Source organism: Theileria orientalis, chromosome 2 (assembly GCF_000740895.1).
Source record: "Theileria orientalis strain Shintoku DNA, chromosome 2, complete genome".
NCBI classification, from domain to species: Eukaryota; Apicomplexa; class Aconoidasida; order Piroplasmida; family Theileriidae; genus Theileria; species Theileria orientalis.
Genome location: NC_025261.1, coordinates 468,629 through 494,040, shown reverse-complemented (window position 1 = coordinate 494,040; position 25,412 = coordinate 468,629). Strand labels below are relative to the sequence as shown.

Genomic DNA, 25,412 nt, shown 5'->3' with positions numbered 1-25,412 from the left:
TTCAATATTTGTGTCTGCTTAGTCGATAATTATTTACGTAGCTTACACATCTATGTTTGAAGGAAAGGTAACCGTGGAATCCCGCCGATTGAAAGACAGAATAGTAAAAATAAATACCAATGTGGGACGTTTCAGGTGAATAAGAGAGTAGAATGCAGCTTAAAGGCTTACAGGTTATAAAGTGACGATTAACCTTTGAACATAGCGATATTTAAAGTGCAATCGGCCGTGGAGAAGTGTGTGTGAGTCCAACTACATTTGCTTATCACCGAGGCCATCTAAGATGGAATTCACAAAGTGCTCGGGGTCTTCGTCCACTAGAGGAGGGTTGAGAATGAACGCCTCGTAGCTCGGAGTGGTTTTGCTGAAGGCGTTGAGGTTCCTCTGGTTGAACGTCTTCACGCAGTCGGCCAGGGCCGAGTCCTCGATGAGAGGGTAGAAGCTCGGCACTGACTCAACAGGCTTCCGCAGCTTCCGGCGTCGCCTCTTGGTGTCAGTTGTGCCTTCAGATTCCGCGTCCTTATCCGACTGCGGAGCTGAACCCCTCGATCGTGGCTTCGGCTCCTTGACCTCATGGGGAGAGGTCGACTTGCTCTTGGACTTCCTGGGCTTCGTGGGAGTGCTGGCACCGGACTTGCGAAGTCGCCCGTTCTTCCGGGGAGTCGGCGGCTGTGCACCGGCCTCGTCGTCGCTGATGCATATGACCTCGCAGTGGTCATCAGACTCCACGAGCTCAATCACAGCCTCGCTCGCCTTGACGGCCGCCTCATCCTCAGACAAATTGAGCTCGGCGGCGGCCTCGGCCACTCGCTCCTTGAGATCTTCTTCAGACTGCGGTAGCGTGGACGCCCTCAGGGCATTTGCGTCCACGATGATGCGATAATTCAGCTCCTTGTCAAGTTCGATGGTGTTCGCGTTCGGAAGATCCTTCATCAGTTTTTCAACGAACGTGTCCACCACCAGGTCGTGAGGCTTGACGATCAACTGGCACTCGGGGCACCGCCACCTCATGTTGAAGGCTGACGTGCGCTCCATGACCTTCAAGTACCCTGACAGGTCGTAGCACTGAATGTGGCGGCAGAACTTGCCCCGCGTGGGAACTTCGATCTTGTCGAGCGTGACCGGACAGCTGAAGTCCAGCTTATGCGTGCTATCCATGCATACGATCTCGTCGTCCCCTATTTCCGTGTTTAAGATCGTGTGCACTCTGGACCTCGCGTCATCGTAGGGCACACACTGGTTCTTCTTCACGTTGTTCAGGATTGTGTCGACGGTGACCTGCTTCGACAGGAAAATTATCAGCAAGAACAGCGGTTCGTTATCGTTGTAGGTCGTGCTCGAAATATTCACCAAGTTCTCTCCCGTACGCATTGCGTGTGTGATTTTAATTGGGTTGTCGCGCCTCTTGTGTTCCCAGGACGGCTCCTTGACTATGTGAACCATGTCGTTGTTTATCTTCAGCTGAAACGTTTTGGGCCACTCGTGCTGCAGCCTTTCCTTGTTCAGGGGTATGCACGCCATGTACACGTCCTTGTTATTTGACCTCCACTTTCGCAAGTTAACTGCGTCCACGACGAAGTAGGTACTCGTGTTCCCGATACAGTCGTACCACAGAAAGTCTTCTACTGCGTTGAACGGGTCCAAAGTGTGCACCTTGCAAAGCACACACTCAAAGTCCTCCTCGTTTCCTGAGAATCGGGCGCACTCCCTATGGCTTGACTTCCCGCAAGTCTTGCAGACCAGCGGTTTCGAGTCCTGATCTTTAACTACAAATGATCCTGCGCAAACGCAATAATAAAATTCATTTACAACAGGAACTCGAGAAGATTTTCTAACCATATTTATTGTTCAAATGATTAATAATAGAGGAATAATTGGACGAGTTGAGCATTTTAATCATTTTTAGGCCAACCATAATATATTTTATTAAAATCCATAAAAATATGTTGTAATCCAATGAAATTATATCATATTTAAAATTATATCAAGGAGATGATAAGAAAATAGTTATTAATATGAGGAAAATAGTATTACAAGGTACAAGTATAATAAAAACAATAAACGGGACTAATATACATAATAATATCGAAAACCAATAAAATAGATTTTAAGGATATTACATTATTGTTTAATAATATGGTTTAGCAAGTGCTTAAGATTTCTGTACTGCCAACACATATAGTGTAACACAACCATCAGAAAAGTAATTATATTAAGTATTTTGTGCAATTTTTAAATCTCAAATGCGGATATAAATACAACCTTTTGTATAAAATGTATTTTTTCAATTCTATTACACCCTTTAGACGACATCATTTCTTATCGATAACAAGTGCTAGTATTATAAGTTATTTGTACTATCATATATTTGTTAGAAACATATCAACGCAAGCTCTATCGCCTTTAAAATATTCTAGAATAATAAGTATATTTGACGCCAATTCTAAATATACACCATCACTTAGGAATCTGTTAAACAATTCGAATTACTTATATATAAGCAAGTTACATATAAACACATCGCACCAATATTGTCAAAATAAATCATACAGCTCTTCAACACAACAAACAACATACGATACAGCATTTAAGCACTCGATACTGGACATGAAAAGAACTGAAGCTGGGGAGGAGCCGGAATGGGTCAGAGAGTCGAAGAACTATAACCACGAGGCGTTTGATAACACGGGAAGCGTGTACATACCGGATCTGGGCGTGGTAGCAACGAATTACAAGCACAAACTAAGCGGGTTCAACGTAATGTCGCTGAAAACGCACATAAACTCGGGGAAGGAGATGTGCTTTGATCTGTGTGTGCCAACGCCGCCGCTTAACAGTAAGGGATCGCCTCACGTTTTGGAGCACTCAGTGCTAGCAGGGACACCCAAGTACCCATCAAAGGACGCCTTCTCGATCCTGATTCAGGGAGGATTCACAAGTTTCCTGAACGCAGTAACATATAAGGATAGAACGTCGTACCTGTTCTCGTCAACAAACGAAAAGGGATTCTATCAAGTAGCAGACGTGTACATGGATTCGTTCTTTAGACCGAACGTAACGAAAGATAAGATGATCTTTGACCAGGAGTGCTGGCACTACAGAGTCACAGACGGCTCCGCAGATAAAAGCGACGCAGACATAGTGTTGCACGACCGCACAATAGGATTTGCAGGAATCGTGTACAGCGAAATGAAGCAGAGGTCGTCAGATTCAGCAGCACTGTTTTATTACATGACATACGAGAACCTGTTCAACAACAGCTACAAGTACATCAGCGGAGGAGCGCCGAAGGACATAGTGGACCTGACGCACCAGGAGCTGGTTAACTTTTACAACCTGTACTACGGACCAAGAACGTCGATCCTGTACTTTTACGGACCCTACGAATTGAAAAATAGACTGGATTTCGTAGATAAGTACCTGAAAACGTACAATATAGGAATAAGTAAGGACCCGAAAACGGGAAAACTGTCACACAACGCAAACCTGGAGTCGGCAGACTCGAACATAGAGTTTGAAGAGTACAAGGATAAGCCAAAGTACGCATCATCGCAGTTTAGTTCAGCGAACGCGAACGAGGACGAGTTCATGATATCATGGCTACTGGATCCAGTGCACAAGGGGTCGAAGGATAGATATAAAATAGACTTCGTGGACAACATAGGATTCCAAGTATTGCAGTACTTGTTGATGGGCACGCCAGAAAGTGTCCTGTACAAGGCGCTCATAGACTCAAATTTGGGGAACAAGGTAATAGGCTCAGGCTTTTCAGGTGAATATAAGCAGTCGCTGTTCTCAGTGGGACTAAAGGGAGTGGATAAGCTGAAACACGGGTCAAAGGAGGAAATGGTGCAAAAGTTCGAAAAGGTGGTTTTTGATACACTGAAGAAAATTAAAGAAGAGGGGTTTAAGAGAGATGCAATAGACGCAGGCTTGAATATGGTGGAGTTTGAAATGAGGGAATTGAACAGCGGATATTACCCCAAGGGGCTGATGCTGATAAGTCTGATGCAGACGCAGTTTCAATACGGTAGGGACCCCTTCGGACTGCTGAAGTTTGACACCCTGATGTCTGAGCTAAGGAAGAGGATTTTCAGTGATGATCCTTCGAAGTACTTCGTTAACCTCCTAGAAAAGCACATGTTGAACAACACAACGAGAGTGACTCTGCACATGGAAGCAGTAGAGTCGAAAGAGTATGAAAAGGAGTTCAACAAGAAGATTGCAGAAAAACTGGAAAGTAGGCTGTCCCATTTATCAAAAGAGGAAGTAGATAAAATGGAAGAATATTACAACAATTTCAAAAAGGACAGACTGAAGGCTGAGGGTGATGATGTACTAAATTCCTTTGAAACCCTGGAGTTATCGGACGTCTGCAGAGAGCAGGAAACAATTCCAACGAAATCATACAAGTTATCGGAAAACACGCTAACAGACTGTAAATCACATGACACTAATTTGGACGATAAAACAATACTGGTACACACGCACCCGCTAGAATCGCATGGGATTTTATACATGGAGTATGCGTTGGCGTTGGATGGATTCACAGTGGATGACCTCAAATATTTAGGATTATTTGCATCAATGTTAAGGGAATCGGGCACCGACAAGTTGACTCCGGAGGAAGTGAGCTACTTGGTCGACAAGAACCTGGGTGGAGTGTCATTCAGCACATACTTCACCACCGAGTCAAACAACCAGACCTACGATGATCCAACCAAAGGCCTTGGCTACTTGGTGGTGAGATCGAAGTCACTCAAGCATAAAACGGACCAGATGGTTGATATCGTGAATGACTTACTGGAGAACGCAAACTTCTCGAACTCGAGAAAGGGACTGGAATTAGCCAAGCGCAGTTTAAGCATATTCCAGTCAAATGTTGCAAATGAAGGGCACGAGTTTGCCTCTTTGAGATTATCTAGTAGGTTTTCAGTGTCCAGTTATGCCGAGGAATTGGTTAATGGTTACTCGCAGCTGGTGTTTTTGAGAGACGAACTGGTGCCACTTGCGGAGAAGGACTGGTCAAAAGTTGAGTCGAAGCTGAACGAAATCAGACAGAAGTTGATGAACGTGAAGAACTTGACTGTCAACTTAACAGGAGACCAAGAACTGCTCGACTCCTTCCTCAAAAACGCTACTCAGTACCACAGTAAGCTGACATCGACGTTTAAGTCAGGCCAACAGAAGACTCAGACGAAAGTGTGGGTAGAGGAAGTGCTGAAAAACAAGTTGCTGGAGTCCACAAATAAGGATGAGTTGATAGTGGCTCCGACAAATGTTAATTACGTTGGAATGGGAGGAAAGTTGTTTGACGGGAATGATCAGATTCTCGGTTCTGACTCACTAGTGTTCCACTACATAAGAAGAACACACCTCTTCAAGCAAGTTAGGATGACCCTGGGAGCATACGGAGCATTTGCAAGTATATCTAGCACAGGGCACATGATCTTAGTGTCATACGCGGATCCGAACTTTGAAAAAACGCTAGACGTATATAGGAACATTCCATCGTCGCTGAAGGAGGCATACGAAACGTTAAACGACAGAGACCTGCTCAGACAAAAAATAGGAAAACTGAGCCAATTAGACAAGCCACTTCACGTAGAAAATAAGTCCTTGCTATCACTGAAAAGATTATTGAGAAAAGAAACGGACGAATTCAGACAGGATTTCAGAGAAGATATCTTCGACGCAACAAAAGAGTGTTTCAAGAGAATACAGGAAAAGTTCGAAAAGGGGAAAGATTGGAAAACCATATGCTCAGTAGTAAACAATACGACCTCAAAGGAAGCCCCGGGAGAATTTGAGAGATTATACATAAACTAGTGTGTAAGCTCAGATACACATTGCCACCCCATCCGTAATCTTCTACACGCCCATTATATATATATATGAATACATCAAGGTATTTAAGGGTGTTAAGTGTAATAGACGAGGTTCTGGGCCTGCTAGTAGTAATTTTCATCGCGTTCTCGGCAGTGAGGCAATGCATAAGGCTCCCACTGTCGCCGCTGTTTTCTATCGCAATTGTATCATCACTCACACTAGTTTCGTTCTTCCTGCTGAATTTTAACAAAATAATATTCTTTGTAAACAAATATGTCACACTTTCATATAAATCGAAAGGACAATTGTACAATAATAGTCAAATTAACAAAAGACGAAGAACATCAGGTATCTTCCAATATCTATCACACATTTCCTTAACACAGGAAACTTGAAAAAAAATCTGGAAAAGGATGCCAAAACTTCGGCAATAGGATCTGAAAGTAGGTTGGAGCCCGAATATTTGTACTGTAGATGAATTGGGAGAGTTGAGCCCACGCTCACCGAAAACCGAGTCATCTTTGCTAGAAGGAGGAGACAATACACACCTTTCCCCGTCTAACATAGCACATATACAACTGGCTAGGTCCTTCAGCGCTATAGGAGGAAGAAAGTACTACAGATTTGCGTCGGACGACATGTACCTCAGAAGGGGTTCACTCGCAATGAAGGACGTACCAATGTTCACAGGAAAGATATTTTCACCAGTGGATGACGGCAAAGGTATTTTAGAAAAATGTGTAGAGAATTGAGCATGATTTAACTCGATTCGACAATCTGACAACGTTTCAGAAAATCTGTTTTTCAAAGTGCTGAGAAGACATAAAATATGGTTTAGCCTACACCTGGTCAGGAAGGTGCTTCTGAGTAAGATATGGGTAGTCTCAAGCTTGCTGTTGACGCTGACCTGGTTCGCAGTGTGGGAGTGGGCGGCGCTGTACATGACGCGGTAAGCAGGAACCTGTAAAAACGAGTTCAGAGACGACGGAGATTACAACCTGCTGCACTGGAACATGGAAAGAGTGCCGTACCAGTACTGGTACCTGGAGTCGGCGTTCCAAATAATATTCGCAGTGACGTACATACTTAACCTGTACGAAGCAGGGTCGAGAATCAAGTAGGTGTGCTGAGAAAATAATGCTCCAGGTACATATTCTCGTTCTTTGGAATGATTGAGCTCACAATGACGCCAGTGATAACGGAAATCATCTCGATAGTGACTTACTATAACCCGCAGTTGGTTTCGGATCGCAACGAGTCACTGCACAACTTTGGACTCCTATTCGTTAGTTTAACCATAGTTGAGTATAATGAAATAAATGTAGTTCGGCTCTTTGAGATTTCTCAGGCTGTTTCAAACAGAGTATCTCATAAGCAAGAGCTTTACGTGGGTGTCGGAGTTTTACACAGTGTTCATCGGAATAACGGCGTCGATATTGGCACTCGTTTTCTCGTAAGTAGAGGCTGAAAAAAGTACGCGCAGGTTCTCGGGACTGTTGTTTTTACTGGAGGCGCCGAGGCACGATATAAAGTTTGCAACGCCGTTCGACTTCATATTTTTCGGAGTGGCGACGATGGCAACAGGTAATTTGGCAGAATGAATAAAAGGCGTAGTGGGTTACGGTGATTTCAGTCCAATTACGGTTTTCGGACGCATACTCTGTATATTATTTATAGTACTGTGCGTGACAATAGGAGCCACGCAGTTTAAAAGGCTTAAGTTGTCAGTATCGGATAAAACTCACAAGATGGGTGAGAGCCTGTGTTAGTAACAGTTTAATAGGAAGAGGCAAGTTTAGTGAGGGCTACATCTTCTTTTGGGGCTCGCTGTCGGACTGGCAACTGCTGAGCTTTTGCAAGTGTATTCACAACACATACGAAAGTTCAATTTCGAACGTGGTAGTGGCCACGCCTCTGCCCCTGAAGTACTACGAGACGGTCCACATGGCGGTGACGCAGAACACAGGAATAAAACTGATAATCTTCGGGGGTTCCTCAACACTGTACGACCCCTCATACATAGCCAAAGTAAGCAACGAAATCCAGTAAACAAGCAGATGTAGCCCAGTATATATAGCATAGGAGACGCCACTACGTATAATTCCTAAATTACATTAATTCAGCTTCTGTTCAACTCGAATTACACAGTTCTCGTTAATGATATGGACTTTAACCTGCTTCCAAATTTCAACGAATATATAATAAACGATGACAGAAGAACGATACTGATGTGAGTGTAAAAAGCAATATGGCTGTTAATACAGGGCACTGGCGTCGATAAATGTGTCAAGGCAACTAAGGATACCAATAGCGATTCAGCTTCACGGCTCAGAGTATAAGTCGCTGCTTAAGAACGCGGACATGGATAACGTATTTTAGCAATGAATAAATTAATTAAATAGGTGTTTTACAACAGAGAGTTGAAGTATAAGATGTTTTCTAGGAGTGTAGCATGTAGAGGACTGTTTTACCTTATCTCATCACTGTTCCACACACCGACCAACATAAATAGGACGAAGATACACGTGGAAGAGATGTGTAACCTGTTCTTGTTATCAGGTGAGAATGCAAATTGTTTAACGCCAGTAGTTAGAGCATAAAGATGTAGTACTAATAATTATCTTTTTAACTTGGTAGAGGTAGAAGTAGAAGTAGAAGCGTAAAATGCTATTTTAGAAGGGGCACAGGATTTTTACGAAAACTCGAAACCGAGCGTTTCGAACACGCAGCACGTGGAGGTGTCAGTGTTCAACGTGCAGAATCAAATGAATGAGCTCTTCAGAGGGATGAGATTCCAGATATTTAAGCTGCAATTCCCGAAGTCAGCGCACGGTAAGCCAGGAATTGATAACGCGCCGCAGGAGTGTCATTCCAGGAGTTTGCAAACTACCTCTACAGCCAAAAGAACATGTTCCTGATAGGAATCGTCTCCTCTAAAAACGTGTGCATACTGAACCCAGTGCGATATAAAATCGGAGACGAGGTGGACGACAATTTCTGCGGACTGGTGATGGCGGAGTCCCTCAACGACGTGATCAGAGTGTCGCTATCGAAGTTTAACCCAGAAGAGTACAAGTCAGATGAAATAAGGGCCATGTCGTCTTTGAAAAAGGCAAGATGTAAGTGAATGAGTAAATAAAGACCCTTAGCAATATCACTGCTGCCGTCGATAAACGAAGCCGTGCAGCCAGATAAAGCGCCAAAGTACAGGGGAATATACAAGGTGCAGAATTACACATTCGCAGCGCAGAACATACTGGACGACGAGAACCTGGTGCTGGTGTGCGGATGGCCCTACGACATGAAGACGTTCATAAGGTACGTAAGAGAGAGTCAAGAGTGTGCAGTAACCTGCTAGATGATAAAAACTACAACATCGTTATCCTGGCGCCGATGGAGTCAGTGGAGGAGGAGGACCCGCAGAGCCTGGAGGAGTACTCAAACAGAGTGGTCTACATCGACTCGACGCCGATGGAAGTGCACTCGCTGGTAAACGCAGGTAAGCAGGGCATGGCGGCCTGAGGGAAGGCGAAACACTAACTGAACGTAGGGATACTGGACGCGGAGTGCTTGATAATCTTCAACTTCCACCACACGGTCGACAGGGGGAGGAGAGAGAACCTGTCGAGGGACTACCAAGTGCTCTTCATACACAGACTGGCACTGGAGGCGACGAAAAACGGCGGGAGGACCGGGAGGAAGCTCAACACCATCCTGGACGTGTCGCACGCCTCGTGCCTGGAGTACATGGACCCGTCGCTGATCGTGAACGTCGACGTGACGTCGAAGAACTACGCGCAGAACAAGTGCTGGGAAAACTACGGAGAGTTCATGTCCTCGTACGAAATAGCCTCAGGGTCGATATTCGTGCAAGACATGTTCTACGCAATACTGGCACACTCGAACACGAAGTCGCAGTACTCAGTGACGCACGAGTCGATAGAGTCGCTAATAAAGCCGGAGAAAATCAGGTTGGGGAGCTACACACTGGAGGGCGGAGAGATAATCTTGGAGAGGGCAGCGATGTCGTTCTACGGAAAAAACTTCGAGGACCTGTTCAAGTACTACTTCAACGTGGAGAAGAAGATATGCATAGGAATTCTCAGAACGTACGTAATGCCCTTCGTAACGGAGGAATCGAAGGAGTTCGTAATCGTGGCGCCGCAGCCCTGCCTGATGATACAGCCGGACGACCAAATATACATGATCACGAAGTCGCGAACGGTGTAGCGGCGAAACAAGCTAATGTAGTACGGTATGATGCCTGCTAATGTATTTCCCCATTAATGTGTGAGATTTATGATGCTGATGTCGTTTCACTCTTAATAAAACGCATACACAATTGTAAAATTTGTGTACCCCCAAAGAATTTATAAAGAGGACATGATATTACGGAGGAAAATACTGACCCTTTCCAAAGTAAATAACGTGTTAACCAAGCAACAAGATCAACTCAATTATCATTTGAATAAGAATACTTTTAGACAATTCTCTGCATACAGCCTAGAAAGAAGCAAAGTTGTAGGAATGGCGACATACTCAGATGTCAATGTTTCCCATAATTCTAAGCTCTCTAGCAAAAATCAGCTTCACGACCAGCGATACAGCGTTGTCGGGAAGATTCCCTACAGCTCGGGCCTGGAACAAGTGGACTCTGCGGAAAAACAACGCTATGACGCATCGGCATACCTGAAGAGCTCCCAGTCTGACCAGAAGGTGGACCCGAAGAAGGTGGAAAAATGGGTGAAGGAGGCAATGGAAGTGGAGCACGAGGGGTACGACAAGGTCCTGACCTCGTACGTGCAGAACGTGGACGCAGTAGTGACGTTCTACAAGCACAAGGCGACGGGGCTGACTGTGGTGTCGTTCAGAACGAGCGACAAGAACAAGGAGATGGCGTTCGACGTGTCGGCGCCGACGTACCAGTTTAACGACCATGGGTGCACGCACGTCACGGAGCACTCGGTGCTGATAAAAACCGAGGACTACAAAGTGTTCAACTCGTTCTACTACCAAGTGGCAGGAATGTACTACTCGTTCCTAAACGCGCTCTACTACAAGAACAGAACGAGGTACTACTTCACGTCGCTCAACGAGAAGTCGTTTTATCAGCTGGCAGACCAGTTCATGTCGGCGTTCTTCAAGCCGTCGTTCCTGAAGGACGAGGACATCGTGAAGCAGGAGGGCTGGCACTACAAGGTGACGAAGAGCAACGAGAAGGACTCGAACACGAAGGAGGTGGGAGTAGATGTGCACGGAAGGCACGTGACATTCTCAGGAGTAGTGTACAACGAGATGAAGAAGAGGACGTACGCGAATCCAGTAGACAAGGGCGTAAGCGTGTTGGACCACAACCTCTTCACGAACACACTCAGGTACGACAGCGGAGGGAACCCGGAGGACATAGTGGACCTGACTCACCAGGAGCTGGTGGACTTCTACAACATGTTCTACGGACCGAGCACGGCGACAGTGTACTTCCACGGAGCGAACGACGTGTACAAGAGGTTGGACTTCGTGGACAAGTACCTGAAAAAGCACAACCTGGGAGTTAGCCCAGACCCTAAGACAGGAAAGTACTCGCACACGGCCTCGCCAGAATTCGTGAAGCAGATCTCGGTGCACGAGGAGTACAAGGAGGCGCCGAAGTACGTGAAAACGCAGTACAGCGCACAGAACAAGGACGAGGACGTGATGATGATGGGCTGGGTGCTGGACCCGAAGTACAAGGGAACGAACAAGTACGACCTAGACTCGGTGGACAAGCTGGCCTTCGAAGTGGTTAAGCACATGCTGCTGGACAGCCATAATAGCGTGTTCCAGAAGGCGCTCGTGGAGTCGGAGCTGGGGTCGAGAGTGGTGGGCCCAGGCCTGGACGACTTCTACCCTCTGTACCCACACGTGACCTTCATGTTCGGAGTGGAGGGCGTGAAGTACACGGAGAAGACGCGGGAAGAAAACGTGAAGAAGTTCGAACAACAGGTATTCAAGGCACTGAAGGACGTAGTTGAAAAGGGGTTCGACAGAGAAGCGGTGAAGTCAGCACTTAGCAAGGTGGAGTTCAAGCACACGGAGCAGAACTACGTGATGAAGGAGCACAGGCAAGGCTACTACCCTAAGGGGCTGACGCAACTGAGATTTGTGCAGCCGCAGCTGGAGCAAGGAAAGGACCCGCTCGAGTTCGTGAGGCTGGACAAGCTCATGGCGGAGCTGAAGAACCGCGTCAGCAAGGACAGAAACTACCTCTCAAACCTGGTGAAAAAACACATGTTGAACAACACAACGAGAGTGACTCTGCACATGGAAGCAGTGGAGTCCAAAGAGTATGAAAAGGAGTTCAACAAGAAGGTCGTAGAAAAACTGAAAAGCAGACTGTCCCATCTATCAAAGGAGGAAGTAGATAAGCTGGAAGAGGAGTATAAGAAATTCAAGGAAGAGAGAGAAAAACGACAAGATGAAAAGGCATACGAGTCATTCCCAGAGTTTGATCCCAAGGAGGTGCTAAAGAAGGACAGCAAGGATCAGAAGAAAGTGTACAAGCTGTCAGAAAGCTCACTGAAGGAGCAGTCGTCACTCAAGAGAAGCCACCCGGATAGCAAGGAGAGTGAGGTGACGGTGCTTTCAAATAAGGTTGACTCCAACGGCATTTTGTACATGGACTACACACTGGCTCTCGATTCCCTCTCACTTGACGACCTGAAGTACATGTACTTATTCTCGCAGATGTTGCAAGAGGCAGGCACAGACAAGTTGACTCCGGAGGAAGTGAGCTACTTGGTCGACAAGAACCTGGGTGGAGTGTCATTCAGCACATACTTCACCACCGAGTCAAACAACCAGACCTACGATGATCCAACCAAAGGCCTTGGCTACTTGGTGGTGAGATCGAAGTCACTCAAGCATAAAACGGACCAGATGGTTGACGTAGTACACGACCTGCTGGTAAATGCAAACTTCTCGAACTCGAAAAAGGGAGTCATGCTTGTGAAACGTTCCGTTAAGCAGCTTGAATACTCACTGCGTGATCTTGCCCACGTGTTCACATTCCGCAGACTGTCAAAAAGATTCTCAGTTGCAAACTACGCAGACGAGGTAGCAAACGGTTACTCGCAGCTGGTGTTTTTGAGAGACGAACTGGTGCCACTTGCGGAGAAGGACTGGTCAAAAGTTGAGTCGAAGCTGAACGAAATCAGACAGAAATTGATGAACATGAAGAACTTGACTGTCAACTTAACAGGAGACCAAGAACTGCTCGACTCCTTCCTCAAAAACGCTACTCAGTACCACAGTAAGCTGACATCGACGTTTAAATCAGGCCAACAGAAGACTCAGACGAAAGTGTGGGTAGAGGAAGTGCTGAAAAACAAGTTGCTGGAGTCCACAAATAAAGATGAGTTGATAGTGCTTCCTCTTAGGAACAACTTTGTGGGAGTTGGCGGGAAGCTGTTCTCCAAGAACGACAAGAAATCAGGGGAGCACTCGGTTGCAATGCACTACCTGATGAGAACGTACCTGTACCGCTTCCTCAGAACCTCGGGAGGAGCTTACGGAGCGCACGTGTACCTGACGAACACGGGCCACGTGGCAATGGTCTCCTACGCAGATCCGAACTTCATGTCGACGCTGGAGGTGTACAAGAAGGTACCCGAGGGACTGAAGGAGGCCTCTGACTGGCTCTCGGAAAAGGGAATGAAGATGCACGTCGTGGGAACGCTATCAAGCCTGGACAGGCAGCATAACCCAGAGGACAAGGCCAAGTATGTGATGAAGTCCTACCTGAGGGGAGAGACCGATGAGCAGATACAAAAACTGAGAGAACAAGTGGTCTCGGCCAGCAAGAAGGTCTTCAAAGAGGTCGAAGCCAAGTTCAGGGAAAGCAAGGACTGGATGACCGTATCATCCCTGGTGAACAGAGAGTCCGCAGAGTCTGCGCCCTCGCATTATAAAAAGCTTTTCTAAAGGAGATAAACTGCAACCTTTTTATTAAAAAAAATCGTCTAAACATTTTAAAAAAACAAAAAACATTTTAAAAAATAGATTTTAAGCACTTGAGATTTTGGAAAATTTTCGCTTTATTTGAGATATAACAATTTCTTCATTTTAACTTAGATATTTTTCGTTGCTTCTCGTTCAGATGTTTTAAGATTTAACAAAGCCACAATTTCAAATCATACCAATTTAACTCATAAAAAGGATTTTAAGCAAATTTTAAATGGAAATATTTTAAAAATATAAGGAAATTAAGCAGCAGGCTTATCAGTACGGTCGTGGAGCATGGACTCCATGTTCTCCAAAGTAGTAACGTTCTGCCGAATCAGCCGGGAGCTCACGAACTCGACGGCGCGAGCGTCGAGCTCCACGTGAAGGTGAGGCTGAAGCTGCTGCACCATGGAAACGCGCCCGTTGGGATACTGACAGAACATCACGCGCTGAAATAATATGTTTGCATGCCACTTACGTGTTTAGATAGTCCACTCCTGAAGGCGCCGCAGGACTCGAGCGATGAGAAAACAGAGTCAAACACGGACTCGTCGGGGACCTGAAGGAGGTGAGTTGAGGGCGCGAGAGTACCTTGACGATGAGGAAGGCCTTGGTCTTGGAGCAGACGGACAGAAACGTCTCGAGGTTCTCGTCGATGACAGAAAAGTCGTTCTCGCGGAGAATCATCTAACAGAAAAAATTAAAAACAGGCCAGTACCTCGTTGGCGTACATGGAAACGGTCAGCTGGTTCTTTTTGTTGCTGAAAATGGAGTAAACATTTACACAACTACCTGGACTTGAGATCGTCAGATTCCGGAGGCTTTAACCTGGAGTATCGGGAAGCCTGGAAGTAGAAAATCACAGCCGATGAGAGGCCTGGAAAAATGAATAAAAAGGAAAGTAAAGGGGGAACGTACCTACTAATAATGGCCACAGAAGCGGTTTCAATTTATACAGCGAATTAAGAAGCCCATCAACACTCAACATGGTATAAAATTAAAAAATGTAGCAATAATAAAAATAAATCAGCGTTAAAGTGGAAAAGGGTGTATATGAATAAAAAATTGAACAAAGACGACTGGATGTTAAGGTGTCAAGAATGAATAGTAAAAATGCGACAATAGAAATGAAAACAATCAGATATAAGTAATTTACAGAATATACAAAATTTGAAAAATAAATTTACATATTTGTGTGAAATTAATGATAAATTAACAAAATAATTAGTGACGGTGCCACTAACTTATATGAGGAAGGTCGAAAACATTAATGGCTCCGAATGTATATAATATATACAATTTAAGTGTAATTAATTATAAAGGCACGTAAAATTGACGATGTAGGTCATAAAATATAAATTTGAAGTGACTTGATATTTTCAGTGATAAATGCCATTAAGCTGTTAAAACAGCTACACATTTGAGTCAAAATTTAAATCACAATAAGGAACAAGCCAATCTATGAACAGAAGTAACTGGGAGAGGAAAAGATAGCAACATGAGTATTTCGAGAACATGCCATGTTTGGTATTTGTTGGTGGTCCTTCTAACGTTGTTGGCCGAGGCCAATAAAATATCAACTATAGAAGCGCATGGAAAGGGGCTTGTACATAGTTGTATAGGATTGAACCAGAGCGAAATAGAGCTCTGCGGCATGGTTGAAGTGAACGGGGACATCATGGCGAATGAAGGAAACTGTGCAGTAGAAGATTGCAGAGAGACCTGCTGCTCGAGCGTGAACAAGTGTTTTAACACTAACTTTTTTACAACAAGCAGAATTGACTGTGTTGCAAGCAGGTTAAACCACAAATTTGGATCATGTTGCAAAATTAAGCAGAGGAATTACAACAAATGTAACGAGTTATGTATTTAATACAAATATTTATAACACATCGAGTGATGATATTAAGTAGATTGTCTACTAATGCTAATATATAAAAATTGTTCAGCTAAAGTAATTTACACTGCTGGAGCACTTGGAATAGGAGTGGCAACAACAGGGCTGTATATGCTAACAATTTCAAAAAAGTATGTTTATGGGCTTAATTATTCAGTGTAAATATTGCTGACCATCTATATTTGAAATTGTTTTGTTAGGACGGAGGAAGAATTGTTTGACTCGAGCTACGACGATGAGGACGACCCTCTGATTAATATCAAGGATGTGAACCCGCACCTTGACGTAAAAAAGATAATAGCTACGGATGGGAATGACGTTTTCTGGGACGATAAGCAAAATTTGTAAATTTACTGTTTATCGGTTGCATGGTGTGTGCATGCCACAAACACATTGGATTCTGTGAAAATGACTAAGATTTTTAAACAAGAGGAGTTATCAATAATCACGTAGATTTATGTTTAAGCCCGCAGCTGTGATTCGCAAAGTTAAAAACGAGTTTGCCTTGAGAAATCACATCCCTACAAAAGGTAAGATAAAAAAATTGATTCACTGGTTTTAGATGATGAAAATACTCAAGAACCAGAAACAAACTACATTCCTATTACAGCTTTAAGGATGCCTTATCCAATAGATATGCCTAACGGCTATAAGATCCTCCAGAATCCAAACTGTTTCTTCAAGAGAAGGTTTCTTACTGGAGTTTCCAGCTGTAAGAACATATCATTCATCAGGGCAAACGAGAACTTTGATCTTAACGACGACTCTCTTCAGGATTTAATGAAAATGTTAAAATTTAAAAGTGAACCTTGTTACCAAAGGCCCTACAGACTCATCGCAGATTCCAAGCTTTGTTTAAAGGTAACGTGTACGTATTTTCAAAAATATTCAGGGAAATTGCGATACTGTGTCCAAGATTCTGCGCCCTGGTTGGTAGACCACATTTATTGCAATGCTTTAATGACTGACGAGCATAAATCTTGTCTGTAAATGTGTGTATACTATTTAGTAGCCTACGTCAAAAACGTTTTAACCTTAGCCCACTGGCTTGTGTCCCCCTGAGTCTCTGCCAATACTTCCTGTAAAACCGACGTTGCCCTATCTTTATCCAGTTGATCCAAGGGAACTACTTCCACGCCCATAACATCAGCAGTATGAGATTCGTCAGACCTATAAAAATTATTTAAATAAAAAACCAACTGTTTATAAACAAAGAATCCACTGGAGATAAAATATTTAACAACTTCGTTGGAATCCTTTAAAGAAAACGATATGACACCGGGCTTGAGTGTGGATAACATTGGAGAGTGCCCAGCAGTAACTGTGAAATATCCATCATAACCTAAACGGTATTTAACTAAATTGTTTGTAAAAACGAACCTGGTAAGGTAACATTTTTAACGGGAACTTTTGTGTACAGTGATTCGTGCGATGATAGTAATGAAAACAGCAATTCTTTACCAGAAGAAGTGCTAGAAGCAAATCTCAATAAACGAGTAGTGAGAACCATAATGTAAAACTTCAATATAAACTGTTATGGTAACCTAGCCATCTGGATTCGTGGTGTAAGAGTAGGGAAGTCAAAATTGGGTATTCAGTTTAAATAATTATAAATTAAAGATTTGTTTTTTGTAAATAATTATTTTGATTTGTTGTTTAATGTAATAACAAAATCCCGCAAATTGTAGTCATAGAATCATTAGCTTCTCACAAATATAAATATTTTGCAACACCAAATATTTATCCTTTAAGTTAAAACAATGAGAAGTTACTTAATGAGAGGTGCCTACAGGTACGACTTTTTAGAGCAAAAGATAAACAATTTAGGCAAGCTGTGAAATACTTTGGAAGCGAACACTATAGAAAGGCCTTCCGTTGTACACCAATAATTTCAATCCTTCAAGCAGATTACAGATCAAGAAGGTAAACCACAAAACCGTTAATGATGATTTAGGAATCCTGTATCTCTGAGAGTGTCTTCCCTGGAAGAACTAAGAGAAATACTGAGAGTAAGGGATAGCAATCCCAACTCAGTAACAGAATCCTTTTCCAGCATCACGACGATTGGTGAGTTATTACCTCTATATGGAGATTCCTTCTTGCTGTTACATAACCTCTTTTCCAAATTTGGTGTAACAGGAAGTTGTATTATATCAATATACTCATAAGGTTAAAAATATACTAAATAGATATAAATAAGTTATTAAGTAACCTAAATATAGTTTAGATTCTTCATTTTTAGAGGATTGTATTTGGAGGTGTTTAGATAACTACCAGTGCATGGTACCATTACTACAGCAATTCTCCTGGCTAAATTTGAGAATCCACCGTACAATAACATTGAAATAAATAGTCCAGACTGTTTAAAAATCGCTGAAAGGCTGTTTTTATAGTAAATTATTAACCTTCTGGAATATTAATGTTTTAAAGAATGGCAAAGGATATGTAATATCTATATACACAGTGTTATTGGATTCATGGCAATTTTATATTTGAGCTAATATTTATGATATAATTGGAATTTATATAGAAGTGTATAATGGAAAGACGTAAAAAATTGAGAAATAATAATAAAATAAAAGAATTATTGTAAATTGTATATTGTGGGATAGATGTAGAGGATTTAGCAATAAACATATTTTATATATATCCTTCTGTATTATAAATAGAAATATCTTAAATATGCGGTTTTAAAAATATATTCATTAATGGAATATATATTAAGTGTTTGTTAAACCTCTGCTGCAACATTAAGTGTAACATATATAAATACTTATCAGATAAATGAATAAATGAAGAAGAAGGTTTCGGGAGATATTCGTGCTCTAGTTGAGCATTGCGTAAAGACCAACGAGAGATGCATATTCTTTATAGTTGGAGATAAAAGTAGATTCCAAGTGGCAAATTTACATTATTTGCTACAGAGATTGGTAGGAAAGAAGCCAAACGTACTATGGTGTTATAAAAAATCATTAGAAGTGTCATCGCATCAGAGAAAGAGACAAAAGTTAGCAAATAAATTGGCGAAAAAAGGGTTATACGATGAAAACACAGAATCACCGTATGAACTGTTTTTAAGAACGACAGATATAAAATACGTATACTACAGAGATTCACAAAAAGTACTTGGGCAAACATTTAGCGTATTAGTGTTACAGGTATGTAAACGATAAGTAGAGTAGTAGAATGTGTAAACAGAAGTAAATAAGTAACCAGAAACAATGATAATATTTTTAGGATTTTGAAGCACTAACACCGAACGTGCTCTGTAGAACAATAGAGACAGTGGAAGGAGGAGGAATGATATGTATATTGCTGAGAACAATGGAATCGCTGGAGGACCTGTATAACATCACGATGGACGCACACTCGAAGCTGTGCTCATACAAGCACGACAAGGTGGAGCCGAGGTTTGTGAGAAGGTTTGTGCTGTCACTGTCAAGTTCGAAGAACACAATGGTGGTGGACGACGAGTTGAACATACTGCCGATATGCAAAGGAGGGCTGACGGAAGTGGACAAGAGAGACCCGAGGAAGAAGCTGAACAAGCTGATAAGTAAGCTGACAAGCGAGGAGTATGCGCATGAAAATTACTACGTATTGAAGAAGCTGTCGAGTTTAGCAGTGACATATAGCCAGCTGAAGGCACTGATAGCACTGCTTAACGTGATCCTGGAAGGAGTGGATAGGAAGATAGTGACGCTGCTGAGCGACAGAGGAAGAGGAAAGTCAGCAACAATAGGTCTCTTCCTGTCATCAGCACTGCACCTGGACTTCAGAAACATACTGATAGTGGCGCCGAACGTGGAGAACGTGGCGACGCTATTCGAGTTCCTGCAGAAGGGACTGAAGAGCCTGGGAGTGGAGGAGCACGTAGGGTACACGCTGGTGAGGACGGAAGGGTACGCAAGTTACCTGAAGCTTAACAGAAGAAACAGCGGAGTTAAGTTTATGCGCTCGACGGACATAAAGAACGCGGACGAGTTCGTAAAGATGTTCTCATGGGACATCCTGATCATAGAGGAGGCGGCGTCAATACCAATGCCGATAGTTGACACACTGTGCTCGAAGGGAATAGTGATCATATCATCGACAACGGGAGGATACGAAGGAACGGGAAGGTCAATATCGCTGAAGCTGGTGCAGAAGTTTAAGAAGACGCTGAGCGAAAGCATGCTCTCGGAGGTGGTGCTGAAGCAGCCAATAAGGTACGCGAAGAACGACCCAATAGAAGCCTGGCTGAACAAGCTGCTGTGCCTGAACACGTCGAAGGACGAGGAGGTCGACGCAGTGAAGGGGGACATCCAGGTGCCGCAGAAGTGCAAGTTCCTGCTAGTGAACAGGAACCTGCTCTTCTCGCACCACCCGTACACGGAAAATTTCCTGAAGAAGCTGACGTACACGCTGTCGTCGTCGCACTACAGGAACTCGCCGGACGACCTGTTGCTGCTGTCAGACGCGCCGGCGCACAAAATCATGGTGCTGGCGTACGTGAAGACGTCGGAGAAGACTGACCACAGGTCTGCGAGAGAGGATGGAGTGAATCACGGCCAATCTAGACAAAATGGTGATAATGACGTAAATGCTAATGAAGAAATGACACGAGAGAATGGATATGACGCAAACCATGTTGGAAGTGGAAGGTTAGGTGAAAACAACGGCAACATAAAGAGGAGGGACGCTAAAGTTAAGGATAAGGACTCGGAAGAGGAGGAAGCGGAAGAGGAGGAAGATGACGGGCTGAAGATTATGTGCGTACTTCACGTTGCGTTGGAAGGGTCGATAGGAAAGGAAGCAGTGAAAAAGGCAGTGACGAGAGGACTGAAGCCATCAGGAGACCTGATACCGTGGACAGTGACGCAGCACTTCTGCACGGACAACTTCAGCCAACTAAACGGAATAAGAATAGTGAGGATAGCAGTGCCGCAAAACCTGCAGAGCCTGGGTTACGGCTCGGAAACGATAAGGCGGCTGCTCAAGTACAGGAACCTGGTGGCGTCGGTGAAGGAGGACCAGGACACGCTGCTGACGAACCTGGACGAGTTGGCATTGGAAGACGAGTATGAAACGATGCCGGAGAACGTCTACGAAAACATGGGAGCCGCCTACGAGAACATGAACCAGATCCACTACGTGGGCACGTGCTTCGGAGTGAGCGCTGGGCTTGTTAAGTTCTGGAAGAGGCTGGGCTTCAGCGCAGTGTACATGAGGCAGGTGCCGAACGAAGCCACAGGGGAGTTTTCAGCAATCATGCTCTACAACACGTCGAAGCGGAAGGATCAGTTGGAGGACGCAAAGGGCGGCGGCGGAAGGGGGCACCGGGGTGAAGACTGGCTCGAGCCGTTCACAAAGGACTTCAGCCAGAGGATGCTGGCGCTGTCGGCGAGCTGCTTCAGGCACCTGAAGTGCACGACGATACTGTCACTGCTGAGCGGACAGAAGCACGTGTATAGCACGAGCCAGGTTCAAGAATCGGCCTCAGACCAGGCAGAGGAGGGGGAGGTGCCGAGTGAGGACAAAGCCTTCATATTATCGCTCATGGTAAGCATAAAGCAGTCGGAGACGATTAGAACATTAGATATTTAGCGCACGTTGAATTAGACCAGTAACAACGATTTATTGGAACATTTCAGAATTCGCACGATTTCGGGAGGCTGGAGCGCTACGGGAAGCAGCTGGCGGAGTTCACAATAGTCACGGACCTGATACCGAAGATAGCATTCCTCTACTTCACAGGGAGGCTGAAGGTTAAGATATCGTTCCTGCAATCGTGCATACTGCTGGCGCTAGGGTGTCAGCACAAATCAGGTACGGGCAGTAATATAAAAACTTTACGCGGGTATTCGTTGAACGTCATAGTTAGAACAAACACACACGCGGACGAATTAACATTGCTGTAGTCAATGAGGTGACGGAGGAGCTGAAGATGCCGCTGAACCAAGTGATGGCTCTGCTCCAGAAGGCAGTGGTAAGGTTTTCTAAATTTTTCAACACCCTGGAGACCAGCATGAACGACAACGGGCCATAGCGGCCTTGCAAATAATGTACTATACACACTCATGTGTTTATTTGGGCGTATGTATACATTGAAGTATATAATAAATATAAGTATAAAAAAGAATGTGGTAAACACATTAATGTACGCCCTTTAGCACTGAACTGGACTGATCGACGTAGTCGAGCCACAAAACGGCATCAGACTCCCACTCCTTAACGGACTGCCTAAGCTTGGAGATGGAATCGTTCAGCTTCTTAATCTCCTCGTCTTTCTTCCTGAGTTCGTCGATCGCATGCTCGTTCTTCTTGTACAAGGTCTCCACCAAAGACTGTAAAAATTTATTATCAAAGCTGGAACCAGCAGGTTTGTTTTTGCCCACAGAGTCGGTGGCCGGGTTCCAAGTGGGCTTATCGCCCAGTTTGACCCAGGGATTAGCAGAGGCGCCGCCAGAAATAAGGGGAACGAAGGAAGGTTTGAAGGGATCATGTTTCAAGGCAGGGCCGTTGCTGCCGTTGTTTACAGCTGGGCTGTGGTCAGGGCCCTTCCAGCTGAAGGACAATTTGTCCTCGAGCCAGCCGAAGGCACCGTTGGAAGTGAGTTTAGCGCCGGCGGAATTGGCTTTAAAGTCTAATTTGTGGAGTTCCTGACTCTGGGTGGAGTCGTTTGAAGTCGTAAGCGTTGCCACGGGCAGTTGCGATAATATTTGGTGCTGGTCGTCAAGCAATTTGGTGTACTGGTTCTTCCAGTGAGTCACCAGCTCGCCCAGCGACTCACTTTCCCCCTTGTATTTACTCAGATCACGCCCATACTGCTCCAGCTTCACATGATACTCGGCGCTGACGCTGTCAAACTCGTTCTTCAAACTCGTCAACTCATCAGCATGGTCAAGTTTCGACGTTTTCAGCTCGTCGACCAGCGACTCGATGGTCCTGTCCTTCTGTTCAACCAACTTGTCGTAATCGGCCTTGTCGGCAATCAGCTTTTCAAGGCTGTCGACAACCTCGGCCTTGCCCCTGAGTGCCGCGAGCTCAACTTCGGTTTTGTTCTGGTAGTCCATGTAAATGTTTGCGAACTTCTCCAGGTGCAGCACCAGAGTGTTCTCGGGCCCGAAGGTGTCCGAGAGAATGGCGTAAATTTGCTCCAGCAAAAGCTCGAGGCACTGCTTCGGGTCGTCTTCTGAGTCCAACTCGACCTTATAATCGCCCATCCTCTGCTTGCACGACCTGTAGAGCTCCGCGTCGTTTACATACGACTCCTGCTCCCCCTTATATTTAGAGAACTCCGCGCTCAGATTGTCGTATTTTTTCTGTAACTCATCGAAATTTTTCTGAAGCACCTCGTGCTTCTGGTACTCGACAAAGTTAAACATCTTATTGTCGTAAGTTGATTTGTGCTGGTCAACGCAGGGCGATATAACGGCCTTTGCGTAGCCGCCTTTGACGAGCTGCTGAAATTGAGCCTCATGGCTTGTGTATTCCGTCAGGGAGAGGTTTAAGTCCTCATTTGAGCTCAAATCATTGGAGTTTAAGCTCGATTTCGGGTCAAAGCCGCACTCGGTGCTCATCGAAACATTCCGGTCGACAAGCTTAGTGAACTCGCTGGTATCGAGCTTCATATTTGGATTATAGTCCACAATTTTATCAGCCCAGTCCATATCTAGAGACTCCACGGATCCGTAAAGGTACTCCTTATACCGAGCGCCATCAAACTTCTGCACATTAATTATTTATACAGAATTAGACAAAAAACACATAAATATGTAAGATAAATAGGTTAAACAAAAAGATAAGCATAAAATATGTTCGAATAATAATCCACAAGTATTGTAAACTTATTTTAACGATATGTGTAAATATTTACTTTCGATTTCCTCGGTAAGGGAGACGAATTTCTAAATTTCACGTAATCCACCATCCTAATAAAGTGAAACAGAAATATAGTACATAAACTCTATTATAATACAATCTCTTTTAATGGTTTAATGCCACATTGCCAAAATTTTAATACAAGTGGTCGGAAATAATTCTTCATTGGTCGGGCAACGAATAAAATGTGTAACGAAGCACTAGCCGTGCTAACCAACGAAAATCCAAAATAACTAAAAGCAAATGTGTAGAAATACAAAACATTAGAAAATAAATAAAATTAATCGCTCATGTGGTTATAGAGTGAGTTTTTAATATCGTCGCTCCACATGTCTATCTTTTTACACAATTCCGTGGAAGAAATTAAAAAATCCAGTTCTTTTGGATCACTTATTAGTTTATCAACCTTTTCTATGCCGATTTTTCCCGTTTCATATTCATCGAGGCCTTGATATTCATTATAATGGTACTGGTAGTTCAACTCATTATTTAGGGCCATCGATGATAATTTGTCGTCGACATTGTCAACGGTGGACTGTGTTTCCAGCTGTGAGATCATATTTGCTGGATTCTGGATGCAATGTGCAGTCTCACTGGCTTTCTCGGCGTCCACGTACCGGGGCGTGAGTAGTTCCATGGGAGATGCTTCTCCTTCGTACAAAAATCCTGCGTATTCTCCGTACGATTTTGTGAATCGTTTGTTTTTGAGCCTGTTTAGGTGCAAGTTGTATGGGTTTCTAAGTCTGTCATGATAAGTTTTGTCAGTTTCATGGTGAATGACCATGTTTTCGTATCTATCAAGGAGGTAGGGAACCATATACTCGTTCGTTAGCCTGGTAGACTGCAAATTTATCTTGCACTGATCTGATGATGCGAATCTCTCGAGATGTTTCATATCAAATTCTTCGTTGGACGACACGTCCAGTCTGTTCAGGCCTACTATCGATTCCAGTCCACTGAAATCAGAAATGTTATTGTTACACAAGTTCAGGACCTTGATGCTTAATTTCCTATCAAACGCCATGTTTTTGATAAATTTGATCTTATTGTTACTCAAATCAACGTACTCCAATTCCGATTTCCTAAGGACTTGTCCGTTACCGTCTACTCTTAGTGTAAAGTTTAAGAATCTTTGGGTATAATCATTATCGGGGTCCGAGGACAATACGGTCATTCCATTCTTCAGCTGTTTAACATACAATTGCTCTACGTTGTTGTTATCCAACACAATTTTCTTCAAGTCCAAAGATACCAAGGGGTCCAAGAGAAAAATCTTATTATATGAAGCTACCAGTGTTTTCAGGTTTTTAAAGAGGTCAATTCCAAACAAGTCATCCAACCCGCACCCTGTCACGTCCAATTCAGTAATATCTTCAAATCTTAAATTATTCCTTGCAAGTTCCTCAACAACAAAAAAGTTATCATGGAGTGAACATAGTTTTCTACCACTCAAATCCAATAGCATGATTAATTTATCAAAAACACTAAGAATTCTATCTTACAGATTATAAAGTTTAAATTTTAAAACAAATAAAGTACGTTATGTGTATCGTACAAAATTAAAATTATTTATTCATTTCAGGAAGTAAATTATCAATTATTAGAAATGAAACATGAAAATAATACAGCTGTTTTAGAAAATGATGTTAGAAATAAAATGTGTTTAAAATATTAATGCACAAATTGAATAATTACTAAACAGCCAAAGAATAGATCTAAAATTGAAAACAGGGAAATAAAAGTAAAATAATAGTTGAAAATGAATTATATATCAGTTACGACTAAAATAGAAATGAGGTGTAGCAAGATTAAAAATATATATCCACAATTGTTTTACTAAATA

At 43.5% G+C, this 25,412-nt stretch overlaps 13 protein-coding genes across 13 annotated transcripts; 7 read left to right on the top strand and 6 right to left on the bottom strand.

The window, feature by feature from the left end:
• Nucleotides 1-252: 252 nt before the first annotated feature.
• Nucleotides 253-1,839, bottom strand: TOT_020000241 (uncharacterized protein; the record flags this gene model as incomplete). Its single annotated transcript, XM_009691980.1, has 2 exons — nt 253-536; nt 630-1,839. The coding sequence occupies 2 exons, from the start codon at nt 1,837-1,839 to the stop codon at nt 253-255; spliced, it is 1,494 nt and encodes a 497-aa protein (XP_009690275.1).
• Nucleotides 1,840-2,274: 435 nt separating this feature from the next.
• On the top strand, nt 2,275-5,829 carry TOT_020000240 (falcilysin; the record flags this gene model as incomplete). Its single annotated transcript, XM_009691979.1, has 1 exon — nt 2,275-5,829. The coding sequence occupies one exon, from the start codon at nt 2,275-2,277 to the stop codon at nt 5,827-5,829; it is 3,555 nt and encodes a 1,184-aa protein (XP_009690274.1).
• A 65-nt stretch (nt 5,830-5,894) lies between these two features.
• Nucleotides 5,895-10,059, top strand: TOT_020000239 (ion transport protein; the record flags this gene model as incomplete). The annotated part of the gene is given in 16 exon segments (XM_009691978.1): nt 5,895-6,177; nt 6,216-6,272; nt 6,622-6,778; nt 6,809-6,946; nt 6,976-7,282; nt 7,293-7,413; nt 7,444-7,581; nt 7,613-7,857; nt 7,953-8,059; nt 8,094-8,199; nt 8,232-8,388; nt 8,506-8,661; nt 8,691-8,948; nt 8,979-9,147; nt 9,177-9,328; nt 9,380-10,059. 16 exon segments carry the CDS (start codon nt 5,895-5,897, stop codon nt 10,057-10,059), a joined length of 3,231 nt encoding a protein of 1,076 aa, XP_009690273.1.
• A 153-nt stretch (nt 10,060-10,212) lies between these two features.
• On the top strand, nt 10,213-13,788 carry TOT_020000238 (uncharacterized protein; the record flags this gene model as incomplete). Its single annotated transcript, XM_009691977.1, has 1 exon — nt 10,213-13,788. The coding sequence occupies one exon, from the start codon at nt 10,213-10,215 to the stop codon at nt 13,786-13,788; it is 3,576 nt and encodes a 1,191-aa protein (XP_009690272.1).
• Nucleotides 13,789-14,069: 281 nt separating this feature from the next.
• TOT_020000237 (hypothetical protein) lies at nt 14,070-14,252 on the bottom strand (the record flags this gene model as incomplete). Its single annotated transcript, XM_009691976.1, has 1 exon — nt 14,070-14,252. The coding sequence occupies one exon, from the start codon at nt 14,250-14,252 to the stop codon at nt 14,070-14,072; it is 183 nt and encodes a 60-aa protein (XP_009690271.1).
• A 257-nt stretch (nt 14,253-14,509) lies between these two features.
• On the bottom strand, nt 14,510-14,797 carry TOT_020000236 (hypothetical protein; the record flags this gene model as incomplete). The annotated part of the gene is made up of 3 exons (XM_009691975.1): nt 14,510-14,570; nt 14,602-14,686; nt 14,728-14,797. 3 exons carry the CDS (start codon nt 14,795-14,797, stop codon nt 14,510-14,512), a joined length of 216 nt encoding a protein of 71 aa, XP_009690270.1.
• Nucleotides 14,798-15,307: 510 nt separating this feature from the next.
• Nucleotides 15,308-16,054, top strand: TOT_020000235 (hypothetical protein; the record flags this gene model as incomplete). Its single annotated transcript, XM_009691974.1, has 3 exons — nt 15,308-15,674; nt 15,723-15,837; nt 15,907-16,054. 3 exons carry the CDS (start codon nt 15,308-15,310, stop codon nt 16,052-16,054), a joined length of 630 nt encoding a protein of 209 aa, XP_009690269.1.
• A 109-nt stretch (nt 16,055-16,163) lies between these two features.
• Nucleotides 16,164-16,643, top strand: TOT_020000234 (conserved hypothetical protein; the record flags this gene model as incomplete). The annotated part of the gene is made up of 3 exons (XM_009691973.1): nt 16,164-16,236; nt 16,269-16,567; nt 16,599-16,643. The coding sequence occupies 3 exons, from the start codon at nt 16,164-16,166 to the stop codon at nt 16,641-16,643; spliced, it is 417 nt and encodes a 138-aa protein (XP_009690268.1).
• Nucleotides 16,644-16,650: 7 nt separating this feature from the next.
• On the bottom strand, nt 16,651-17,216 carry TOT_020001038 (ATP synthase delta chain, mitochondrial; the record flags this gene model as incomplete). Its single annotated transcript, XM_009691972.1, has 3 exons — nt 16,651-16,690; nt 16,724-17,048; nt 17,087-17,216. 3 exons carry the CDS (start codon nt 17,214-17,216, stop codon nt 16,651-16,653), a joined length of 495 nt encoding a protein of 164 aa, XP_009690267.1.
• A 250-nt stretch (nt 17,217-17,466) lies between these two features.
• Nucleotides 17,467-18,055, top strand: TOT_020000232 (conserved hypothetical protein; the record flags this gene model as incomplete). The annotated part of the gene is made up of 4 exons (XM_009691971.1): nt 17,467-17,498; nt 17,534-17,629; nt 17,661-17,773; nt 17,949-18,055. 4 exons carry the CDS (start codon nt 17,467-17,469, stop codon nt 18,053-18,055), a joined length of 348 nt encoding a protein of 115 aa, XP_009690266.1.
• Nucleotides 18,056-18,498: 443 nt separating this feature from the next.
• TOT_020000231 (uncharacterized protein) lies at nt 18,499-21,734 on the top strand (the record flags this gene model as incomplete). The annotated part of the gene is made up of 5 exons (XM_009691970.1): nt 18,499-18,864; nt 18,944-20,273; nt 20,394-21,247; nt 21,340-21,514; nt 21,607-21,734. The coding sequence occupies 5 exons, from the start codon at nt 18,499-18,501 to the stop codon at nt 21,732-21,734; spliced, it is 2,853 nt and encodes a 950-aa protein (XP_009690265.1).
• A 106-nt stretch (nt 21,735-21,840) lies between these two features.
• On the bottom strand, nt 21,841-23,618 carry TOT_020000230 (conserved hypothetical protein; the record flags this gene model as incomplete). Its single annotated transcript, XM_009691969.1, has 2 exons — nt 21,841-23,415; nt 23,565-23,618. The coding sequence occupies 2 exons, from the start codon at nt 23,616-23,618 to the stop codon at nt 21,841-21,843; spliced, it is 1,629 nt and encodes a 542-aa protein (XP_009690264.1).
• A 231-nt stretch (nt 23,619-23,849) lies between these two features.
• On the bottom strand, nt 23,850-25,034 carry TOT_020001037 (conserved hypothetical protein; the record flags this gene model as incomplete). The annotated part of the gene is made up of 1 exon (XM_009691968.1): nt 23,850-25,034. One exon carries the CDS (start codon nt 25,032-25,034, stop codon nt 23,850-23,852), a length of 1,185 nt encoding a protein of 394 aa, XP_009690263.1.
• Between the last annotated feature and the right edge of the window lie 378 nt (nt 25,035-25,412).